The 23343-nt window shown below is 48.2% G+C and overlaps 1 protein-coding gene across 2 annotated transcripts; it reads left to right on the top strand.

The window, feature by feature from the left end:
- Positions 1-3045: 3045 nt before the first annotated feature.
- Positions 3046-21424, top strand: PGLYRP3 (peptidoglycan recognition protein 3). 2 transcript variants are annotated; one of them, XM_012181705.5, is made up of 9 exons: positions 3046-3104; positions 6398-6493; positions 7898-8005; positions 8663-8864; positions 9488-9606; positions 10767-10919; positions 12275-12473; positions 16253-16371; positions 17013-21424. In XM_012181705.5, the coding sequence occupies exons 2-9, from the start codon at positions 6439-6441 to the stop codon at positions 17189-17191; spliced, it is 1134 nt and encodes a 377-aa protein (XP_012037095.1). In that variant the 5' UTR covers positions 3046-3104; positions 6398-6438; the 3' UTR covers positions 17192-21424. The 2 variants fall into 2 exon arrangements, with proteins under 2 accessions (XP_012037095.1, XP_042109943.1); XM_042254009.2 differs by lacking the exon at positions 7898-8005.
- The last annotated feature ends 1919 nt before the right edge of the window (positions 21425-23343 follow it).

The following is a 23343-nucleotide window of genomic DNA, read 5'->3' as shown; positions in this document are numbered from 1 at the left end:
GAAAACCTGAATCTACTTATTTATTTGAAAACCTGTAAAAAGGGGGAAGAATAAAAGCACCTATTCTGCTCTTCCTATACAAAGAACAGAAGTGAGTAACCAAATGGTAGAGAAACTTCACCAAATTTCACCAAATATTCACACATCAAATGTAAATTTCCTGGTGGTTGGTGAAAAGGCCCTCAAAGTAATGTCAGACACTAACCAGTTCCTGAGCCACGTGTGTTTCATTTAGTGTTACCCTTATAACATGACATTTGTAAAGGATACTGTTGGGTGATAGTTACTTGTGATGGGAGGACAGAGGTTCTTGGAGAAATAATTGATTCCAAGTCTGGAATAAGAAATATACAAGATACATATGTGATCTATGGACAGTTCAGAGTGCCCCTATCACTGCAGAAATGTTGGGGAAACTCGGCTTAGATCTTAGTTACTGTGAGGCCAAACTTATACGTTCTTTTTTTACTTTCATATCAAATAATGGTGATACTGAAATACCTTGGGCTAGGCTAGTTGAGAAGGGATGGGAACTTACTTTGCAAGTAGGAACTTAGAACACTGTGGATATAATAAGATAAAGAATCAAATGTCCACATATCTTTAGGGTGTTTAGAGTAAAGGTGAACCTCTTGCTTTCACATAGCACGTGGTGGTTTCATCTGTAGGTGCTCTGGAGTGAGGAGAACTTGCCAGGGAACTGACATACGGATTCACCACGTTCCTCCCTTCCTGAAGAGGAGAGATCCTTCCTTGCGAGAAGAAGAGGGCTGGAGGGAGGTGGTTTGTGCTCTGAGTCATGGAGCTGTGAACCTCAGGGTCTGCTCACACTTCCCCTCTAGTTTTGGGAAACATCTGTTCATCTTTTGGTCCCAATCCAGCATCACTTTCTCACAAATGTGCTCAGTGCCCTGCTCTTTTTCCGCACAGCACCATTAGAGATGTTGTGTTCATTTGATTGCTTTGTGTCTCTCTTTCCCACCAGGATGTAGACCTCATGGGGCAGACAACGGGGTGTGTTTTTCTCCCTGGCATATACCCAGTTCCTAATATGGTGTCAGGAGCACTGGGTCACCCTGGTAGCTCAATGTTTGTTTCACAAATCAATGTATAAATGTTCTCAATTTCTGGATTGTGAGAAGGATCTTCTCATATTCCAGTTACTATAGATTGAATTTTGCTATAGATTGATTTTTCTAGTAGTCTGTATGGATGTGAGAGCTGGACTATAAAGAAGGCTGAAAGCCAAAGAATTGGTGCTGTTGAACTGTGGTATTGGAGAAGACTGTTGAGAGTCCCTTGGTCTGCGAGGAGATCCAACCAGTCAATCTTGGAAATCAGTCCTGAATATTCATCGGAAGGCCTGATGCCGAAGCTGAAACTCCAATACTTTGGCCACCTGATGTGAATAACTGACTCAATGAAAAAGACCCTGATGCAGGGAAAGATTGAAGGCAGGAGGAGAAGGGGATGACAGAGGATAAGATGGTTGTATGGCATCACTGACTCAATAGACGTGAGTTTGAGCAAACTCCAGGAGATGGTGAAGGACAGGGAAGCCTGGCATGCTGCAGTCCATGGGGTCACAAAGAGTCAGACACGACTGAGCAATTGAACAACAAAATAGATTGAATTGTGTCTCCCTGAAAATTCATGTGTTGACGCCTTAACCTCCAAGGTGATGGTATTTGGAGATAGGACCTTTGGGAGTTAGTCAGAGCTAGATGAGATCATGGGGGTGGGGCCCTCATGAAGAGATTAAGGTCCTTATAAGAAAAGACATCAAAAGCTTTCTCACTCTCTCTTTCCCCTCACTAGGTCAGGACACAGTGAGAAGATCCCAGGGCCTGAGAATATTCTCTTGTCTAACAGTTGCAAATGAATTGTCTGAAGAGACATATGTGCTGACAAAGCAAAAGACTCTTGGGAAGGGGTGCCTGGGCAGAGAGTAGGAGGGTAAGGGAAGCCAGGAGGACTGCTCTGCCATGTGGCTCACAGTCTCAGGTTTTATGGTGATGGGATTAGTTTCCAGGTTGTCTCTGGCCAATTATTCTGACTCAGGGTCTTTCCTGGTGGCTCACACATTCCTCAGCCAACATGGATTCTAGCAAGTAGGATTCTGGGAGGTTGGCATCTCCTTTTGACCTTTCCCAAATTTTTCTGGTTGGTGATGACTTAGTTCTGTGTTTCTTACCAGAACCTCCTGTCATAAAATAACTCATGCAAATGGGTTGCTATGGTGCCTGGCTAGGGTGGGTGGTTTCAACCAGTTTTTCCCCTAACAGTTCCAAGCCAGGAAGAGAGCCCTCACCCAAAAATGAGCATGCTGGAGTCTTGATTGTGGGCTCTAGCCTCCAGAATTGTGAGAAAATAAATTTCTGTCTAAGTCATTCAGTCTAGGGTATTTTATGGCACCCTGAGCTAAGATTCCTGTATACCTCAATATTTTATTTTAAATCTCTAGATTTTAAAATAATACTGTCTATCTTAATTGAAATGCAAAACTAAAAAGAATATGCAAGCCCAATAAAGCATTCTCCAAGCAGTCAGGTGCAGCCTCTGCTCTGTAGGGTGGTTGTTGGTGTGCTGGCCTAGCCTCCCACTTCTGACTTTGAGCTCCTTGAGGGTGGGGACCCTGTCTTCTTCCTCTCTGGATTCCACACACCTAGCAGTGCAAAGCATAGCCGATTGGCAGGGCTTCCTGGAGGCTGGGGCTGAGGAAGAAGCTGGGGAGCCTTGGGCAGCCGCACCCTTTCCCAGGGAGGAGGTACCTGGGATTATTCACAGGGCGGGTCCCTGCTGTCAGCACCTCTCTGGTCTCACTAATTCCCTCTCCGTGCTGTAGACGATGGACTGAGCAGAGCCTGGCCCTCCTCTTACACCCCCTCTCCCGCTTTGGTTAGGGCTCCTGGCCTTTCTCTTCTCTCTGAAAAGCCAGGGCCGTCTTCTTTCCCTGGGAGAGAGTGCCCTCTAGTGCCTGGGAGGGTGAAGGCCGAGGAGGAGGGCAGGGCCAGAGGCCAAGCCTGAAAGGAGGCCCTGCCAGCCAATGAGGGGTGAGCCGGCTGCAGCTTGACCTGTGGGACTGGGACAGCAGGGACCCACAGGTATTTCTGAGTGTGTGTGTGTGTGTGTGTGTCTTCTTGAGAACCCCCTCTATTATTGGAGGGATTGGACTCTATCAGGTTACAAAGTTAACATGGTGGAGAAAGCTCCCCCGATCTCCATTCTTGAACTCTTCCTCCAAATAAGAAAACTCTCTACCCAAATTGTTCTAAATGGGTTTGGTTCCACCATGCCTGGATCTTTCTTGCCAAAGGTGTGGGTCCTGGGATCACCTCTACCCAATTTCTTTCCTTTCTGACTAGCCTGGAATCCTTATCTATTATATCTCACTTGTCTCCTGTTCTGATATTTCATCTTCATTTTAAGTATAGAGAATACATAGCAATGTGAGCCATGGTGGGTGAATTGTGGCTGCAGCCTGTCCTGCTGGCTCAGTGTTTGCAGTTAGAGGTAGGGGTGGGAGACACCAGAAATTCCTGCCTTGGCATGATCAGGGGTTGGGCTCAAGGTTTTCTACTTCAGCTGTGTGATGTGACAAGCTCGGGACAGCATTCGCTGCATTATCATTCATGGTTGGGAAGCACCATGATCAAGTGACCAGAGTCTAGACCTCCTGTTGACCAGAATTGATTGCTGGTGTCTAGGTAGTTTTGCAAGACGCCAGCTTCTTTCCTGGGAGGCTAGCCTACGGGGCTTCCATTTTGGGCACTGAATCCTTGCCTCTTTTTTGATCAAAGAGGGAAGCTCAACACTTTCCCACATTAGGTGACTGCCTTCCTCTGTGGAGGGCTCACTTGTCATCAGGACACAGTCTTCTTGAATGAATGGATTCCTGGGTGTTAATGGCTGAGAGGTTGCTTGTCCTGATCCAGGAAGCTCCTATATGCTCATTTTAAACTGGGGTTCTAAACATTTTCCATCTGGGAACTACTGATGATAACATAAAATCTCTTGAGGGTAGTCATCTACCCCATTTGATCTCAAACTTTCCTCTACAGTTTCTTAATAGGATAATTGGGAGAACAGTTGATGTTTTGGTTGACATCTCACGGAGTCAGTATTTCATTTGGATTGAGTTGAAATAAGCAGTTCATTTCTGCCTGACACAGCAGAAAATATTTCTGCAATGGAAAGGACATAATAATCCTGGAGGTTAACCTCCTGGGCCCTTGTTGTGAATCTCCATCATCAGAAACTCAAGCAGGTTGTGAAGTTCCAGGCAGAGGCTTTCAAGTCAGACAAATCTGCCCTTTCTAACTGGGTAACTTTGGGCTAGAGACTTAATCTCTCTGAAGTCCAGTTTCCTGATGATAAGCACAATTCTCATGGGTCATTGTGAAGATACTTCATGAGTAACTGTGAAGTCCTCCTGGACAAGGAAATGGAAACCCACTCCATATTCCTGCCTGGAAAATCCCATGGACAGAGGAGCCTGGAGGCTGTACAGTCCATGGGGTCATGAGTTGGACATGAATTAGTGATTAAACTACCACCAGTACCTCAGCAAATACTTGGAATATAAGATGTGATCAGTATTTGGTAAGTGCTGCTATTAGTACCATTCTCACTTGAGAAGAAGTTGGGTGAGCATCTGTCACGAATCTTTGCGAATAAAGCCCACCCCTGCCTCTACTGTCGGAGAAGGCAATGGCACCCCAATCCAGTACTCTTGCCTGGAAAATCCCATGGATGGAGGAGCCTGGTAGGCTGCGGTCCATGGGGTCGCTAAGAGTCGGACATGACTGAGCGACTTCACTATCACTTTTCACTTTCATGCATTGGAGAAGGAAATGGCAACCCACTCCGGTGTTCTTGCCTGGAGAATCCCAGGGACGGGGGAGCCTGGTGGGCACCGTCTATGGGGTCGCACAGAGTCGGACACGACTGACGTGACTTAGCAGCTGCCTCTACTGTAGTTTGCTTCTTCTGAGCCTCACTGTTCTCACATGTAAAAATGAGATTATGATAATTTCACAGTGATAAGAAAACAGACTCCATATGATTTCAAGACCATGAAATTTTTGCACCTTTTTATGTCCCTAGGTATATCTCCTAGCTTACAGTCAAAGAGAACTTGAATATAATTTGTGTCCTATTGTTGTGTGAAAATTGTATAAATTTCAATTATGTTCAATTGATTCATAGTGCTTTTCAGGTCTGCTGCTGCTGCTGCTAAGTTGCTTCTGTTGTGTCCGACTCTGTGCGACCCCATGAACGGCAGCCCACCAGGCTCCCCTATCCCTGGGATTCTCCAGGCAAGAACACTGGAGTGGGTTGCCATTTCCTCTTCTAATGCATGAAAGCAAAAAGTGAAAGTGAAGTTGCTCAGTCATGTCCGACTCTTAGCGACCCCATGGACCACAGCCTACCAGGCTCCTCCGTCCATGGGATTTTCCAGGCAAGAGTACTGGAGTGGGGTGCCATTGCCTTCTCTGCTTTTCAGGTCTGCTATAACATTCTATGTCTCTGTATATTCATTCTGTTAATTTTTGAGAGTTTGATATTGAAACTCCAACTAAAAGTCTTAGTTTATTTACTTAAAAAATAATTTAATATATAGTGGAACTATATGTAACCTTGTTTTGTATTTTCCAAGCCTCCTGTAAATCTGTTATCATACTTTCATAATTAAAAAAATTAAAAAATAGGATTACGAATATCTTATGGGAATTTTATAAGAATTAAATATAAAATAGCAGCACTAAGATATAAAAACATCCATGCAGTGTTTATTCAAATAGCTACTCAAGAGTTTTAGAAATTGTTATTATCTGTGCTGGAAATCTGTAGATGAGGCACTGGGGTCCTAGGAGGGACCATGAATTCTCAGGGTAATAGTAGGCTGGTGGCTAGACAGAGGTGTTGCTGCTGCTGCTGCTGCGTCGCTTCAGTCGTGTCTGACTCTGTGCGACCCCATAGACGGTAGCCCACAGACTCCCCTAACCCTGGGGTTTTCCAGGCAAGAACACTGGAGTGGGTTGCCATTTCCTTCTCCAGTGCACGAAAGTGAAAAGTGAAGGTGAAGTTGCTCAGTCATGTCTGACTCTTCACAACCCCATGGACTGCAGCCTACCAGGCTCCTCCATCCATGGGATTTCCAGGCAAGAGTACTGGAGTGGAGTGCCATTGCCTTCTCCAGACAGAGGTGTTAGCTCACCTTTATTGAGCATCTGCTAAGGGTCAACCTTGTCCTGAGGACCTTGAGAAGACTCACCAGGTGCTGGTCTTTAGGAGGTTCTCAGTTTGGCAAGGAGGCAGATGAGGGCCGTGCAATTGGTAGGTGCTCTGTTTGAAGGGTGAGGATGATTGGTCTGACTATCGGTGTCTCTCCCAGGGCTGTGATCCATACTCTGCCTGTTGGCGACCTAGGACCACATGAGGATGCTGCTATGCTTTCTTGTCCTGTCTGCTTTGGATCTCGCGGCTTGGGGTGAGTTTTCTTTTACTAGGTCACAAGTGCTTTTGGCATCAGCTCCAGCCTGGTTGTGTTGGTAAATTATCTCTCCAGGGTCCTCATTCCTCCCCATCAGCTATGTTCCCTATCGGAGTCCAGCTCAGGCGCCCCCTCCCCAGCTGAGACAGGCTCCGGTCCTCAGCAGCCTCTGTCCTCCGGTACAGCCTGGTGTCAGGGTCACGGTCAGGCATTCGCTCCTGATGATTTCACAGAAGGACAGAATCTCAGAACCACGGTGGAGACCCTTAACAGCTTAGTCTTGTAGACGGGGAAACAGGCCCCACTGTGGCAGTGACTTGCTCTCGGTCATCTGACAATTTGGGGGTGGATGCAGGGTCTAGTGGTTATGAACATTGGTCTGGGGTCAGACAGCCTGGCTTGGAATCCAAGTCCACAGCTTAAAACCCATAGCATTTTAGACAACCTCTCCGAGCTCCGGTTTCTCATTTGTATAGAGGGAGTAGTTAATTTGCTTGTTTACTTCACAAAGATATTTTAAGCCACAAACGTGATAGCGCCCTTGAAAATGCTTTGTTAACTACAGAGCTGGTCTTTGGGTGACATTGTTGTTCCAGTGACATTGCCCCCATGACCTCTGGTACTGAACAGACAGAGGGGAGTGAGGCATATTTGTGATGCTTTTGTGTGTGTGTGTGTGTGCGCGCTCAGTCGCTTCAGCTGTGATCTGACTCTTTGCTGCCCCATGGGCTATAGCCTGCCAGGCTCCTCTGTCCATGGGATTCTCCAGGCAAGAATACTGGAGGGGGTTGCCATGCCCTCTTCCAGTGATCTTCTGGACCCAGGGATCGAACCTGAGGCTCCTGCATTGCAGGAGAATTCTTTTCTCACTGAGCCATCTGGGAAGCCCATTTGTGGTGATTAATCCTCCATTAATCCTATCTTTAAAAAAAATTAAGTTGGTAGGGCAGTCACAACGGTCTGTAAATTTCTGTATTCCAAGAACCTTGCCTGGATCACTAGGTGCTTAACATATTAATACATGTTCACGTGATGACCATCTTGGTGTGTGACCCTCTGGTCTATTAATACATATACAGCTGAACTGGGAATGAGCTGCCCAGCTGAGAAGACAAGAGAGACTGCATTGAACCTGAAATGAAGGGAGGCTGGGGAGGCTGGGAGGGGGGAAAGGCCTCACTGGGGCAGATGTGAGAGGCAGAGGCAGGGTGTGGCCAGATGCCTCTGTGGTTTTCCTCTTTCTTGTTTCCTAGAGGAAGTCACGTGGGTCAAGTGGGAAGTTATCTGGGGAGACCGAGAGGCTGTGGGCTATGGGGTCGCAGGAGGAACATGGAGCCCGTGCCTCTGAGCTGGTCAAGGTATTTTCCAAGGACCAGCACCAAGCGTAGTATTCCTTTGCAGGGGATTCCCTAGAGTTGTCCTTGAATGAGACCCAAGCCAGGGGGCTGTCACAGGAGCTTCTGGACCTGTTTGTTGGCATCTCACAGCTTATTCACACAGGTCGCAATGGTGAGGCATTTGTGGGGGCTGCCTGGGGCTTTTTAGGGAGACAGAAGTGTTTCTTAGACCATCAGTATGGCTGGGTGGGGTGGATGGGGTAGGGTAGAACCACAACTCCTCCCATGGATTGTCCTGAGTCCTTAGGCAACGGTGGGTTCCAGAAAGGAGAGGAAACCCAGGGAAAAAAGACAAGAATCCCAGTCTCTAGCTCTCAGGGTAGAGATGCCACTTCACTCAGGCAGTTCCGCTCCCAAGTAAGGATAATGAGGGAGCCCTCGGGGGTCCTGGGGTCCTGGGTGGGGCTCTCATAGCCTTGCCCACTGCATATTCACCTGAAAGAGGGAATCCTGCACCCCAGTGTTCATGGGGCTTCCTGTGGGCTCTGGCTGGGGAGCTGCTGGTTTGAGGAGAGTGGCAGAACTATCCTCAGGAGCCTGGTGGTCTACAGTCCATGGGGTCGCAAAGAGTTGGACAGGACTGAGTAACTAACACTTTTACTTTCACTTTCAAACAAGAGATGGAGAAGGGAAGGGGAGGCTGTGGGGGCGCAGGCCTCCTTCTGGGGCCTCTTTCATCACAGAGGATTCAGGGTGGCCTGGACAGCCTCCAGAGGGCATGGCAGGGCCTCAGCATGCCAGCCTATTTCCCCTCTCCCCTCCCTGCCAGGTGTGCCCACCATCGTCTCCCGCAAGGAGTGGGGAGCCAGATCCCTGACCTGCAGGGCCCAGCTGACCCGGCCCGTGGCCTATGTCATCATGGACCAGATCGCAGGGATGGAATGCGAGGAGCAGAACGCGTGCAGTCAAAAGCTGAGGGGCCTGCAGTCCCGTTCCGTCTACACCAAGGGCTGGTGTGATGTGGCCTACAAGTAAGAGGCTGGCGGGGTCCCTGGAGCCCACGTTTGAATTGTCTTCTGTTCCCCCTCCTCTGAATTTCTTAATTTCCCATTCATGTTGGTTTTCTAATGAATAAAAAATGCTGATATAAACAGAATCCAGAGTCTCCCAGGGGTCATGAGGAGGACCACCGTGAGCCACATATTCAGATGTGGTCTGGGCCACTAGGAGTTCCAGGAAAGAAGCGAGGGAGGTGGGTGATAAGTACAGTCTCCCTGTTGAAGCTCGAAGAACATTTCAATTTATGAAGGTCTTTACAAGTATTACTCAAGTAGGCTTTCCCTGCCACACTGAGGAATGGGCAGGAGAAATATTACCACCCCTGTGTCATAGGTGAGGATGCTGTGGTCTGGAGAAGTTAGAGAACCAAATGAATTATTTTTAAAGTGAGATTCTGGGAAGCACAGATAAACTAAGTCATAAGAAAATTAAAGACACATTCCTGCATCTCTTGAAAGCCTAAAATGCATTATCCCACTCCCTTTCACTGTTATGTCATTGTAACATATGAGCCTCTAGAACTTTTGCATTCCGAGCATGCAAAAAGTTTCGGTTACAGAAATTTGCCATTTAATCATGTTTCCTTGCCTGGCAGCTTCCTGGTTGGGAACGATGGCAGGGTGTATGAAGGCGTGGGCTGGACCATCCAAGGCATGCACACCCAGGGCTACAACAACGTCTCCCTGGGCCTCGCCTTCTTTGGGAATAATCTAGGTAATGGTCACCCCTCTGGCCCACCACCAAGGAACTGTCTACACTGTCTCCCATCACCCACTCTTGTCTTTTCAGCCTACATCATGCTGTTCTCTGATGATGGCCCCTCTCTTGAAGTTCTTTCCTCCCTTGGATTCTGTGATGGGGCATTTTGGGAGTTCTCTTTCTCCCCTCTGGTCTGTACTCCCATGAGACTGCTGAAGCCACCACTGATACTGCTTAAGCTCATAGTTACTGCCATCACTTTGAGAGTCTGAAAAAAGTGAGAGTCGCTCAGTCGCCTCCGACTCTTTGTCTCCAGGCCAGAATACTGGAGTGGGTAGTCTTTCCTTTCTCCAGGGGATCTTCTCGACCCAGGAATTGAGCCAGGGTCTCCTGCATTGCAGGAGGATTCTTTACCAACTGAGCTATCAGGGAAGCCCTGAAGTTGATAATTAGGAACTGGCAGAGGCAGAAAAACGTGGCTTCTCTCTTCCTCCAGTGTCTCCCTTTGGTAGAGCCCAACCGGTGGCCAGCAAGCAAGGAAGTCTGGGAAATGTAGTTTGCAGGTTTCTAGTCCTCTGCAAAGCACAGGAGAGCACAGAGTAGGCCATGGCTGATTCATGTCAATGTATGACAAAAGCCACTACAATATTGTAATTAGTTTCCAATTAAAACAAATCAATTTTTTAAAAAAAGGAGCCAACAAGAAATAACTGGCACCTGCAAGGATCCTCATCTTCCAAGTGGGGCTAGTAATAGCATTTATCTCAGAGGTTTTCTGTGAGGATTACATGAGTTAATGGATGTGAAGAGCACTTGGCCTCATGTCTGATAGTGGAAGCTATTAAATAAATACAGTCACCTTCTCCACCAAGCTAGGGCATTCCTGACTTGGTCAGGTGGGCCTCCTACATGTAGCTTTCACTGTCTCCCAGTGACTCCACATAGTGACGGAGTAGATAAGTAAGGCACTTGGAAGAAGTCACCAACTTGGTTTCTAAGAGCTGTGTGTAAGTACTTCTTTGTCTCTTAGCCTCTCTGTCCTGGCTACTGGACTGGTTTTTTCTCTTCTCATCCATCAGTCATTTAGGCTCAAGGGGTCAACTTATCCTCCCTCTACATCTAGACCAGGTTGGAACATTTTGCTAACAGTTGTGCTCCATGTCATCCTCTCTCAGGCAGCAGTCCCAGCACCACTGCCTTATCAGCCGCAGAGGACCTGATCTTCTATGCCATAAAGAAGGGTCACCTATCACCCAGGTATATTCAGCCGCTTCTCTTGAAAGCAGAGAGCTGCCTGGTTCCTCATCAGCCACTGACGCCCAGGAAAGGTAAAGCCTCTCTGTCCTGCCTCATCCTCCGCCCAGTTGCCACCCAGCAACAGTAGGGAATGCCTTTTCTTATTGGTATTCACTGGTCTCAGACCAAGGACATCTCTTGCTGAGATCTGGAAAATTCTAAGAGGGCACCTTCCCGGCCTCTCCTTTCCACTGGAACCATATAGCCATGGAACCATTCTTGACATAAATATATATGTACGCATGTTTTCCGTCAACGAATGTTTACTGAATACCAGGCACTCTTCTAGGTACTGAGGGTGCAGCTGTGAACAGAACAGATGAAACTGCGCACTTAAGTAGGGAAAGATAGAAAATGAAGAATCAATAAGTGAAAGGTGTATGATGTTAGATGTAACATCAGGGTTATGGAGAAGAATAAAGCATGGAAATGGGGTGGGGTAAAAAAAAATATATATAGATTTGTGCATATTACATGAACACACATACACGCACAATCTCCGTCTCATAGTCTCCCTCGCTCACACACACCTCCTTCTAAAAGCAAAACAAGCCAACCTTCACCATGACCACAGCACGCTGAGAAAAGCTTGGGTTCACAGATTACACTGCCGTGAGCGTGAAGAGTCCAGGAAGCTGGAAAATAAAAATCATGCACCACTTTGGAAAGACAGCAGCAACCTAAAACCAGCACAGTGACAAGCGCTTTCAATAGTTTAGCACTCTCTGCTAGAGTGGATCTTGCCTGCTGCTGCTGCTGCTGCTAAGTCGCTTCAGTCGTGTCCGACTCTTAGCGACCCCATGGACTGCAGCCTACCAGGCTCCTCCATCCATGGGATTTTCCAGGCAAGAGTACTGGAGTGGGGTGCCATTGCCTTCTCTGGATCTTGCCTAGGACTCATCAATGTTATTCATTAAGGTGTTCAAGTTGCAAGTCTTCTTGCTTTCAGACTAGTGTTTTCTTCATTAATAACAGTTTTACGTGTGTAGACTTTAGAGATTTCAAATTACCATATGCATGTGATCAGTTCAGAAAGTCAGCTGATTTCTGCACATTGGTCTTGTCATATAAGTACATACATCTGCATTTATTTGCAGTGCATATTCAAGCATGTAGGTATCAGTAGTATTTTCCCTTCTGCTCACATGCTGATTTCCACAGTTGTTATCAGAACTTGACTTTTGCCTCTGCCCCTTGGCTCCATCTGCCTGACCCAGACAATCCCTATCTAGACTTTCCCAGAATCCCACAAAATCTCACATGTTAGGATGTGTTAGTGGATGTTAGAGGTTGGGGATTCTAAGGAGTTACCAGCCTGCAGTTGTGAGATTGTCTACATGTGGGCACAGGTGAATTCACATCTCATTGTTTTTTCCCCTCACCACAGCTTGCCCCAACATCATCACAAGGTCAGCTTGGGGAGCCAGACAGACGCACTGCCCTACAATGAGCCTCCCAGCCAAATATGTTGTCATCATCCACACTGCTGGGGCAACCTGCAACGTATCCATGGACTGCCGGATCCGCGTCCGAGATATACAGTCTTACCACATGGACACACAGAACTTCTGTGACATCGGATATCAGTAAGTGGGACTGGTGCAAACTTGACCCTCCTTTTCTTCAGGGCTATAGGAAGGAAGGCTTGGGGAGGGAGCCAGTGTTTACCAGGCTCTTCTTTTGTGCCAGGCGCTTTACACAAGACATCACTTTTTATTTGTGCAGGATTCTGGACTGAGCATTCTTCAGAGCCTAGCCAAGGTTTAGTTATCTCCCCTGGGCATGTTCTCCATGAGTGGTTAGGAAGACTCTGAAAGGAAGATGTTAAAACAGTAGTGATAAACCAAGAGTGCAATACCCTTATGGGAGGCTGTCAACGGACCATGCCTTTTAAATTTAATCCCTTCCAACCAGCCAGAAACCCAGACCCTGTTCACCCACTACTGCCCTTGAGCCCAACCCCAAACTTGCTCTCTCTGATGTTAGAATCTTGCAATACCTCTGGTATTGCTTACTCCATTTATAGACACAAGAAACTTTAACTTCTTTGGACTTCTTTTGCCTCCTCTCTGCAGTAGGGCAACAATACCTTATTTGATTGATAATACCAAGTGAAATAATAAAAAAAAAAAGTTCTCTTTCGGTTCCTTTAATGCCAAGTCTACAATTAAGAAACATAGTAAGCTAGTAGAACAGTGGGAAGCTTCTTCGGCATTCCCTTGGAATGTTCATAGAAGAAATTTAGGGTTAGAGTATGATAACTTAATTATTAATACTAATTTTAATTTTATTGGCATCTAGTTGATTTACAGTGTTGTGTTAGTTTCAGGTATACAGCAAAGTGATTCAGTGACAACCTATAAAAGAATAAATTAAAAAATTATTTATTTATTTATTTGCTGGCTGGTCTGGGTCTTCATGGGCTTCCCTGGTGGCTCAGAGGGTAAAGCGTCTGCCTGCAGTGCGGGAAACCCGGGTTAGAGCCCTGGATTGGGAAGGTCCCCTGGAGAAGGCAATGGCAACCCACTCCAGTACTCTTGCCCTGGAAAATCCCATGGACGGAGGAGCCTGGTGGGCTGCAGTCCATGGGGTCGCAAAGAGTCAGGCACGACTGAGTGACGTCACTTTCTGAGTCTTCTTTGCTGTGCTGGTTTTCTCTAGCTGTGGGGAGCAGGGGGTGCCTCTTCTCTAGTTGTGATGCGGGCTTCTTTTTGTGGTGGCTTCTCTTGTTGTGGAGCACAGGCTCAATGGTTATGTCTCATGGGCTTAGTTTCTCCACAGCATCTGAGATCTTCCCGAATCAAGGTCAAACCTGTGTTTCCTGCATTGGCAGGTGGATTCTTTACCACTGAGCTACAGGGAAGCTGTGACTTAATCACGACAAGTTTTATGAAGTCGCAGATGGGTTTACTTTTATATACGTCCTGGTGGCTCAGATGGTAAAGAACCCACCTGCAATGAAGGAGACTTGGCTTTGATCCCTGGGTTGGGAAGATCCCCTGAAGGAGAACATGGCATCCCACTCCAATATTCTTGCCTGAGAATCCCCATGGACAGAGGAGCCTGGTGGGCTCTAGTCCCTGGGGGCGCAAAGAGTTGGACACGACTGAGTGACTAAGCACGTCTCATTCTGGGCTGGCTGCCTCTCTCCTCTGAACTCCCATTTAAAAAACAGCCTTTGTAAATAAGAGAAAACTATGGCTGCATTTTACAGGGTTTTCCATAGCCTTGTTATGGTTATTAAGCTTAGTTAGTAAAGAATTAAGTGTGGAAATTCCAAATGGAAAATGCCAGGAGCTGAGGGAATGTTAGTTTCCTTTCACATTCATCCTTTGGGGACTGGCTTGGTTCTTGTCCCTTGACTTTGGAAGCCTGTTATGGTGCTCACTCCCACTGCAGCCTCAGGATACAGCATCTGTTGCTCTGGCACAAACTGTGCTCAGTATGGACAAAGGGCCCTCCCGTTCATCATTTCTTACTTTTTCACCAATATTTATTGGGGTATCCCTGGTGGCTCAGCAATGAAGAATCCTCCTGCAATGCAGGAGATGCAAGTACAGTCTCTGGAGAAGGAAATGGCAGCCCACTCCAGTATTCCTGCCTGAAAAACCCCAGGATAGAGGAGACTGGTGGGCTACAGTCCATGGGATCTCAAAGAGTCAGACACAACGGAAGCAGCTGAGCACGCATGCACACTGTGTGCTTGGTGCTCAGCGAGATGAATTGGCTCCTTCCCTTGTGGAGGAGAGAGGATAGTAAACAGGTCATGACGATTGTGAGTGTTGGCACCGGACTGGATGAGTAACAGGATGTGCCCAGGGTGGACCTCTAACAAGACTTTGGAGGACTGAACGGTATCACAGCAGGGCTTCGGCAGGGAGAGGCATCCACACTGGGCCATGGCTACGGAGTGGGGGTCAGTCAGGCAAAGAAGGATACGGAGTGTTCCAGGCAAGAGGGAGCAGCATATACAAGGGCCTGGAGTCCAGACAGAGCACAGATGGAAGAAGCTTGCGTGCTGACTTGCTCCAGTCACGCCCGACTCTTTGCGACTCCATGGACTGTAGCCCACCAGGCTCCTCTGTCCGTGGGATTCTCCAGGCAAGTATCCTGCAGTGAGTTGCCATGGCCTTCTCCAGGCGATCTTCCTGATCCAGGGATCAAACCCATGTCTCTTATATCTCTTGCTTTGACAGGCGTGTTCTTTACCATTAGCACCACCTGGGATGCCCACAAAGAAGCTTAACTCCTGCCTAAAACAGACTACAAAGAGGGGACTGGTGAGAGGGAAGGCTGGAGAGGTTGACGGGAGCCACAGCACAGGGGCCTGGGCATTGGTCCTGACAAGCTGACTCTATTTGAAAGGCAACTGGAAATCCATACCCTATAATGGGATCTGTATTTAGCAAAACCTCTGGGGGCTGTTTTAAGCATGGATTGGAAGGAGTAAAACTCTGGGCAGACAGCTTTTGCAGTAATTCAGACAAGTGATGGTGACCTGGAACAGCATAGCAGCTGTCTGCATAGAGGTAAGTGGAGAAATTTAAAACAGGAGAAATGGTTGATAAGCCGTGAATGTTGATTGGATGGGGCTGGGAGAGGGAGAGTGAGGCATTCAGTCTGATGTCCAATTTTCTAGCTCAGGAAATTGTGGAAGAAGATGGGTTTGTTTGGACATGTTGGCTTTTAGAGCTTGTAATTGAGCTATGGCTTCCCAGCTGGCTCAGTAGTAAAGAATCTGCCAGCCAAGCAGGAGACATGGAGACGCGGGTTCAGTCCCTGAGTTGGGAAGATGCCCTGGAGAAGGAAATGGAAACCTACTCCAGTATTCTTGGCTGGGGAATCCCATGGACAGAGGAGCCTGGGGGGCTACAGGCCATGAGCAGATATGAGTCAAAAGCGGGCAAAAGTGTTGGACACGACTTAAGCGACTAAAAAACAGCAACAGTTGGAGTTATTAGACTGGATGGTTGTCCAGGGAGAATATGTTGAGTGAGAAGAGAGAAGGGGTGAGACCAGAGTCCCAGGGGAGGAGAACCAGGGAAGAGAAACACGTCAAGAAATTAGTGGCCAACAGGATCAGAATAAAAATCAGTTTTCATTACTGGTGTAACCATGTGGCCGTGGACTGATGCTGCCGTCATCATTGCTTGTCACTGTCTGTCTTCATTTCTTAGGTTCAGGGGCTTTGTTTTTTTTCTTTTGCCTTTTTGTCTCTGTTCACACTGGCACATACGGTAATAGTAATACTAGTGGTAATACTAATAATAGTAAGTGGATGAAAGGATGGATTAATGATTCAAGGAGTGAATGAAGCCAGTTCTCCCCAGAGTAATTTTCTCCTTTTCCCTTTGCCTGACCTTAGCTTCCTGGTGGGCCAGGATGGTGGTGTGTATGAAGGAGTTGGCTGGCATACCCAAGGCTCTCACACATACGGATACAATGATATTGGCTTAGGAATTGCCTTCATAGGCAACTTTGTAGGTAGGTAAGGGGTAAACATGGGGCGGGGGGACTCTGGATGATGAAGTAGTATGTGAAATATCTGGGAAGCAATGGGGATAAGATGCACTGTGGTGCCCGACAGGGTCAGTGAGACTCTCAATGCAAGAGGCAGGTCCCCAGGAGTCCCTCTCAGGCAGAACAGTTCCTCGGAATTCACCTGTACCAATACCCGATTCCATCTGTCTTTAGAGCCATGCCCATGTCTTTAGAGCATGGAGCAAGAGAGAAAAAAGTCTTTTGCAAACTTTGGTATTTTCATAGCACTGTTGGCAAATGCAGCTTCTTCCTTGGTAACCATGGCAACAGCACTGGGGAGCACCACTATCTCTTATGGACAAGCAATGAGTGGTCTGGTCCTGCGATGTCTGCCCCGTGGTGACTGTTGAGAAGTGGTGTGTTGAGCTACAGTTATTTTTCAGAGAGGTTTTGAACTTTCTAGAAGGCAGAATCAGGGAACACAATGACCTTGTTTTCCCAATGTGCCTGGCTGCAGAAACTTACAGGAATTTGTTGGCTACGGTGGTGATGGGGGTAGAGGGAGACTGGGCTATGCGCTTGTTCTTGCCCAAAGTAAGTAACCTTGAGACCCTAGTGACTGCTTGGCTAAATGTATTTTGCAGAAAAACCACCAAATGCTGCAGCGCTGGAGGCGGCTCAGAACCTGATCCACTGTTCCGTGGCCAAGGGGCATCTGGTCCCCAACTACCTGTTGGTGGGGCACAGCGATGTGACTGATATTCTGTCTCCCGGACGGGCTTTGTACAACATCATTAAGACTTGGCCTCATTTCAGACAATGAGGGCACCCCAGTTCCTCCAATGCCACCCCTCCCCAACTCTAGCTTCTGAGCCTCCCCTTCTTCACCTTCCATCCTGACTCAATACCTGCGACCCCTCCCTGCCAGCCCCATCCTGTTTCTTCTGCTTCAGGTTTGTATGGTCATTTCCTAACTAGTATGATCAGCTCCATGTGATCAGACTCCACAGTGGGGCATTCCGGCCCTTTGAGTCTGCACCCGGCCTCCTTCCCTCCTCACCTGCCTCTCCCCAGCACCCACCTCCTCACCCAGCTGAGGCTTCTTGTCCCTTTGTACACACCCCTCTCCTGGTGTGCCTTCCCCTGCTGTTGTTGTAGCCACGCGTTCCAGGAAACAAACTCACTCAGAATGACAATGCGGATAGTGGAGTGCAGTTTATTACACCAGCGGGCTCAAGGCAGAGTCTCCTCTTAGCCAAGGACTCTGACCGACTTTTGTGAAAACCTTATATACCTTAAGTGTACTACTCAAGCCCACACCCCCAAATTCCTTAAACCTAGCCTGAAAAGTGTTAAAGGCAGATACAGTCAGGTTACAGCCATGATTCACAATCAGAAGGGTCAGCTGGTTATGTATTGTAGCCTTCACCAATGGGTGCCATAAAGATTAAGGTGATTGACTACATAGGGGATTATTACATTCTTTTTGGTGACAGGAAATCTTGGTATGGAATCTGGTGTTTATCAGTCCGGGAGGCCAGTTCGGCCGTAGGTATGTTATCCCCATGGCTATCAGGCACACAGTCCAAAGCTCACTGAGAATGCAAGATGGACTTTCCTTCTTTTTCAAGATGGAGTCAGCCTGGCCTGTTCCTTTCCTCTCTCACCATCTGCCTGGCAGCTCCCAGCCTCACAGGTGACCCAGGTCAACATCCCAGCCCCTCCTCTCTGTTCACACACCACCTTGTCTTTATTTGTGTGCAGCCCTTATTTCAGGGCAGTGATTGTTTATAGAAATTCTCTCCGCTGGGTTGTGAGTTTGTCCAGTCTCGTTTGTGTCTGTGTCCTCAGTTCTTCAGCAGTGTCTGGAATACAGAAAAGTGAAAGTGACATCACTCAGTTGGGTCCTGCTCTTTTTGACCCCATGAACTATACAGTTCATGGAATTCTCCAGGCCAGAATATTGGAGTGAGTAGCCTTTCCCTTCTCCAGGGGATCTTCCCAACCCAGGGATTGAAACCCAGGTCTCCTTCATTGCAGGTGGATTCTTTACTGGCTGAGGCACAAGGGAAGCCCAAGAATATCGGAGTGGGTAGCCTATCCCTTCTCCAGCAGATCCTCCCAACCCAGGGATCGAACCGGGGTCTCCTTCACTGCAGGTGGATTCTTTACCAACTGAGCTATCAGGGAAGGTGCTACAAGTATTTATTGGAGAAATGGATGAATAAATGAATGAGTGGACCAAGTCCTTGCTCGCCTTTCCAATTTGCTTATCACCCCCCTTTTGGGGAAGACTTGCTGGATGACACCTCATCCCACCAGCATTCTCTCTATTCTGTTGCCTCCCAGTCTGAGACTCAGAGCTGCTCTGGTTGCTCAACTGCAGTGGTTATTGTGTCTCCAGACTCCCGTGTCCCGTCCTCCCAGAGCTCCCTGAGGGCAGAGGGGCAGAGGCTGTGTCCACACAGCACTGCTCTCTGTCCTTCCCTGGTTGGGTCTGCTAGGCATCAAGCTGAGCAAGGACTCAGAGCTTGGGGGCTCTGCAGCCTCCCTCCCTGGGCTCCTCCTGCCCAAAGTGAAGCCTCATCCTTTCAGGTGGGGGAAATACTGACTGCTCTTTACTAGAAGCACAGGAACTGGAAACTCGCTGCTAGTGGTTAGTTTTTCCTGATCTGGAAACAAGGGAAGGAGGAAGAAGGGGAGAAACACAGACTCCCCACCCCCTCCTTTGGTATTCACATGAGTCTTTGCTTCTAGAGTGTTTCACACCTCTTAGAACAAAGTAGGTTCAACCTCACATTTTCACAGCTGTTTGTGCTTTTCAAAGACTGTCCCCCAATCTCACTGGATTCACTTTATCCTCAGGCCACCTGAGGACTGAAGCAGGGGAAGGAATTGTTTATATAGAGAGTCGTAGGCCTGGGGGTCTCAATGCCCCTTTCTGACTTACAGAGCCAGGGGAAGAGGGGAGGCTGCTCCAGGAGGAGACCCTCTTGGGATGGGAGTCACTGGACCAGAAGCTCTGGTCAACTCAATCCCTTCTTAGGGGTGAAACCTCCCCAACTTGCCACAGTGTGTCTCCCCTTCTCTTACAACATCCAGGGTGAGTTTCAGAGCCCTTCCTACAGGGAGTGGTCAAAAAGGTGGATGTATGATGAGAAATGATCCCAAGAAAAGAGCTGCCCTCCAGCTTTCTCTGCCTTTCTTACCACCCCCCAAAGAGGAGGGTCTCTGGCCTTTAAATCAAAGCACATGCCTGGCCTCAGGGTCTCACTAGCCTACCCAGCCCCTGCCCCAGGCAGGCTTTCCTGGGGGGTGGTGATGGTGGGTTGCAGACGCCCCCATCTCCATCAGTGCTCATCAAGGCCTCCTCAAATCAGCGTTATTGCAGGGTCTGAGTTATTCTCTTTTCAAGATTATTTACTTTTATTAGTCTTAAATACACATAATCTAGGTGAAACCAGAGCACTCAGTAGGAAAATGCTTTTTCAAGGTCAATCCTGAGGCAGCCAATTCCATTCAGTTGCCTCTTAGGAGTCCTTTGTGTGCAGAAATTCTTTCCAGCTCCCCTTTAATTATTTAAAGTGGGATTCAGAGAATTCCCTGGAGGTCTGATGGTTAGCTTTCACTGCTGGGGCCCAGGTTTGATCCCTGATGAGGGAATCCTGCAAGCCTTGAGGAGTGGCCCCCCCCCCCCAAAAAAAAAAGTGGAGTTCATGCTAACATCCCTCCTCGGAGGTTAGCTGCGAGGATTAAGTGGATTTAGAGTCCCACGACTCGTGGTTGCATATAATCTGATCTTGCCAAAGCTGAGTGGTGGGATCGTGGTTCTTGTTGCTGCTGCGCTGGTGGTTGCAGTCTGTTACTGCTGTTTGACTGGCAGGAAGGATACGCGCTTGTGGGCATCAGTCTCAGCCTCCTGGGGAGTTGGCAAAGGCTGGTGAGAGCAGGGAGGAGCCCCACCGGTCGGGCACAGGTGAAGGAGCCCTGGGTACGGGAGGGACACAGAGGCTTCAAGACCCTGGACTTTCAGGGCTGGAGGGCCTCTAAGCCCATCTTGTTAGCTGTTTTCCACAACTGTAAGCTTGGAAAGAAAAAAAAATGCCACAAAAAGTTTTATTTGATTCTGGAATACTAATTCAATTTAAGCCTAGTTTCCAGAAAACTGAAACCAAAGAGGGCAGATGACTTGTTTAAGTTCACTCAGTGAGTTAAATAAAAGAGGCACCCTCAGATTCTTCTTCTTTTTTTTTTTAATCTGAAGAGCTTTATTGATCTTTCTTTAACGGATGAGATTATTTGTTTGGCTGTGCCAGGTCTTAGATGCATCATGCAGAATCTTTAGTTACAGCACGTGGGATCTAGTTGCCTGACCAGGGATTGAATCTGGACCCCTTGCACTGGAATCACGGAGTCTTAATCCCTGTACTGAAGGTGGAGACAGAACAGGCTCTATCTTGAAAGCAGGACTCCATCTTGGGCCGGACTATGGACTTTGAGCTATATGCCCAGTATCAATGGAAATGACATACCAACTGAAAAACCAGGCCCCCAGAAGGAAGAGCCCCAGGGCTCTCCATCTCCTAAAAGAATACCCTAATTATCTGTGTAACCGAATCATACATTCTATTATGCTTATTGGGGTATGACCACAAGCCTATTGATAATTGTCCACTGTTAATTACCTAGGCTTAAGGCATATGGATCAGGGTTAACTTTGATTGTATCTTTCTTTTTCCTTTGTTCAGACTAGTTTCGGGGAACCTTATACACTTAGGGTATACAGGGTTTTCACAAAGACTGGTCAGCGTCTTTGGCTAAGAGAAGACTCTGCCTTGGGCCCACCAGTGTAATAAAGGGCACTCCACTATCTGCATTGTCTTTCTGATTGAGTTTGTTTCCTGGAATGTGTGGCTACAACAGTACCACCAGGGAAGTCCTAGGAATCCTCAGATTCTGAGCACAGCCCCATTCTTGCACCTCTCTGGTTGAAATCACATATGACCCCTCCTTTCCAACAGAATAAAGTAGAGCGTCTTAGCACGCACAGCATTTAGCACTTTCCGCAATCACTCCAACCTACCCTTTTGCACAGAATGAGACTTAGGCGGCAATTTGCAGATTCTCCTCCGCAATGGCTCACCTTGGGGCCTTTGCCCACCTGTCCCTGTGCTCCTTGTGACTCCTCCAGTTCCACCAGTTTTCCAGATGCTTCCTGTTTCTCCAGACCAGAGATGACATCTCCCTCCACTGGGTGCCTGGGGCCTTTCCTGGTCCTCTTGGTGGCTCATTGCTGTTCCCCTTTCTTCTCCCTTCTGACCTGGATTTCTGGGCCTGTGCCTGCACCTCCCTGGCCCAGAGCTGGTACACTGGGGTGGGGATGTGACACCTGCCTGTCTGTGGACTGGAAGGGGAAGAGCCCCATCTGTACAGGGCAGGGCAAGCAGAGGCAGTGTTCCCAGCCCAGAAGGGCGGCAGCCCTTTCTCAGGCTGGTCTTGGGATGTTTGTCACAGAGTGGAAAATCCCAGTGTCTGCCAGCTGCCAGGAACCCACCCACTTTTGTAACACATCAGAGGCCACAGGTTAATTCCATCTTAATTCCCTGCCCTCTGTGGCTCCCGCACTCTGGTGGCTTCTCCACTGGTGTGAGACTGGGGGGGAAGAGATTCTCCAGCCCCAGTGCTCCCCCAGCCCTTGGAGGCTTCTGTCACCATCTCCCTGTGGGGGCGTTGAGGCTGCTCCCCATGAGCTGGCCCTTCAGGAAAGGCTCCCTCCCCGAGGTCTCCGCCCAGCCTCTCCTGTGCTCCCTGCCTCTTCCTCTGTCTCACTGGCTTCTTTCTTCCCACACTTGTGTGTCTCTCTAGTGTCCCGCTGTCTCCCTCCTACCTCCCCCACCTCTCTTTTTCTCATGCTGCCTCCCTCTTCATCTCTCAATGCCTCTCCTTTGCTCTCTGACACCCTTCTACCGCTGTATCTCTCTGGCTTCGCCCTTTCTCTTTTGCTCTCATTAACATCTAGGCTGCGGTGGGGTGGAGGAGATGATGGGCTCTGTGCTGGAGTACTGTAGACCCTGCCCTCCACCAAGCTCTGCTCTGTCCCAGGGCTGCCAGCCCTGCTGGGGAGGAGGAAGTCGGGGTGGAAGGCTGGGGTGGGGTGGCTCTGGGGAAGGCACACATTTTTTGGAAGCTTAGAGCCACAAAGAATGGACAGGTGTGTTTCTGACCCAGCAGGTTCTGCTGGGGCAGCTGATTTAGGACAGGGCTTTAATTAGAGGAGCCAGCTCTGGATGAGGAAGGTGTGATTAGCTGGGAGGAGTGGTGGGCGGGGGTGTGAGACCCTGAGAGGGGTGGCAGGGACTATTTGGGGACTTTCTGCAGTGGGCTGGGTTAAGAAATGTGTCCCCAAGGTGGGAAGCTGGGGGTTCTCTCTCAGGGTGGCCAAGAGCTTTTGCACTCAAGGTTGATGAAGCTGCCTGCAGAGAGGTGTGAAATGAAAACATCTCTTGCCATATTAATAAACAAGAAATGGCATAGCCATTAGTGATTTCTGGCCTTCAAATGTGAATGAGAGCTCCCCAAACTGTGATCCAGCGGGTGCTGCCACCCTGCCCACTCCCATCTCCTCCATGGTGATTGCAAGAAGCAAGGTAAACAAGGAAACAGGATTTGGCCCCAGATAGCAGATGCATATGAAAGGAATGGATTCTGTGAGGACTGCATCTTTCCATATAGAATGCTAAATTCCTTAACTTGATACCTGATATTTGATGTTCAGACTGCCTGCTCCCTTTGTAGCAAACTTAAATATAGCCAGTCCTCCACCCTGCCTCCTTGGAGCAGTTTTCTCAGAGCTACTGAGATGCTGTCTCCCTGGCTTGGAGTCCTAAACATCCTGCAAAATAAAATAACTCTCTGCTTTCAGGTTGTGACTATATATTTTTAGTCAAAGAGGGGACCTGGGGCATCTCTTATGCA

This window comes from Ovis aries, chromosome 1 (assembly GCF_016772045.2).
Source record: "Ovis aries strain OAR_USU_Benz2616 breed Rambouillet chromosome 1, ARS-UI_Ramb_v3.0, whole genome shotgun sequence".
In the NCBI taxonomy this organism is placed as follows: domain Eukaryota; kingdom Metazoa; phylum Chordata; class Mammalia; order Artiodactyla; family Bovidae; genus Ovis; species Ovis aries.
The sequence above is the reverse complement of the archived record's forward strand: the minus strand, read 5'-3'. Positions and strand labels throughout refer to the sequence as shown.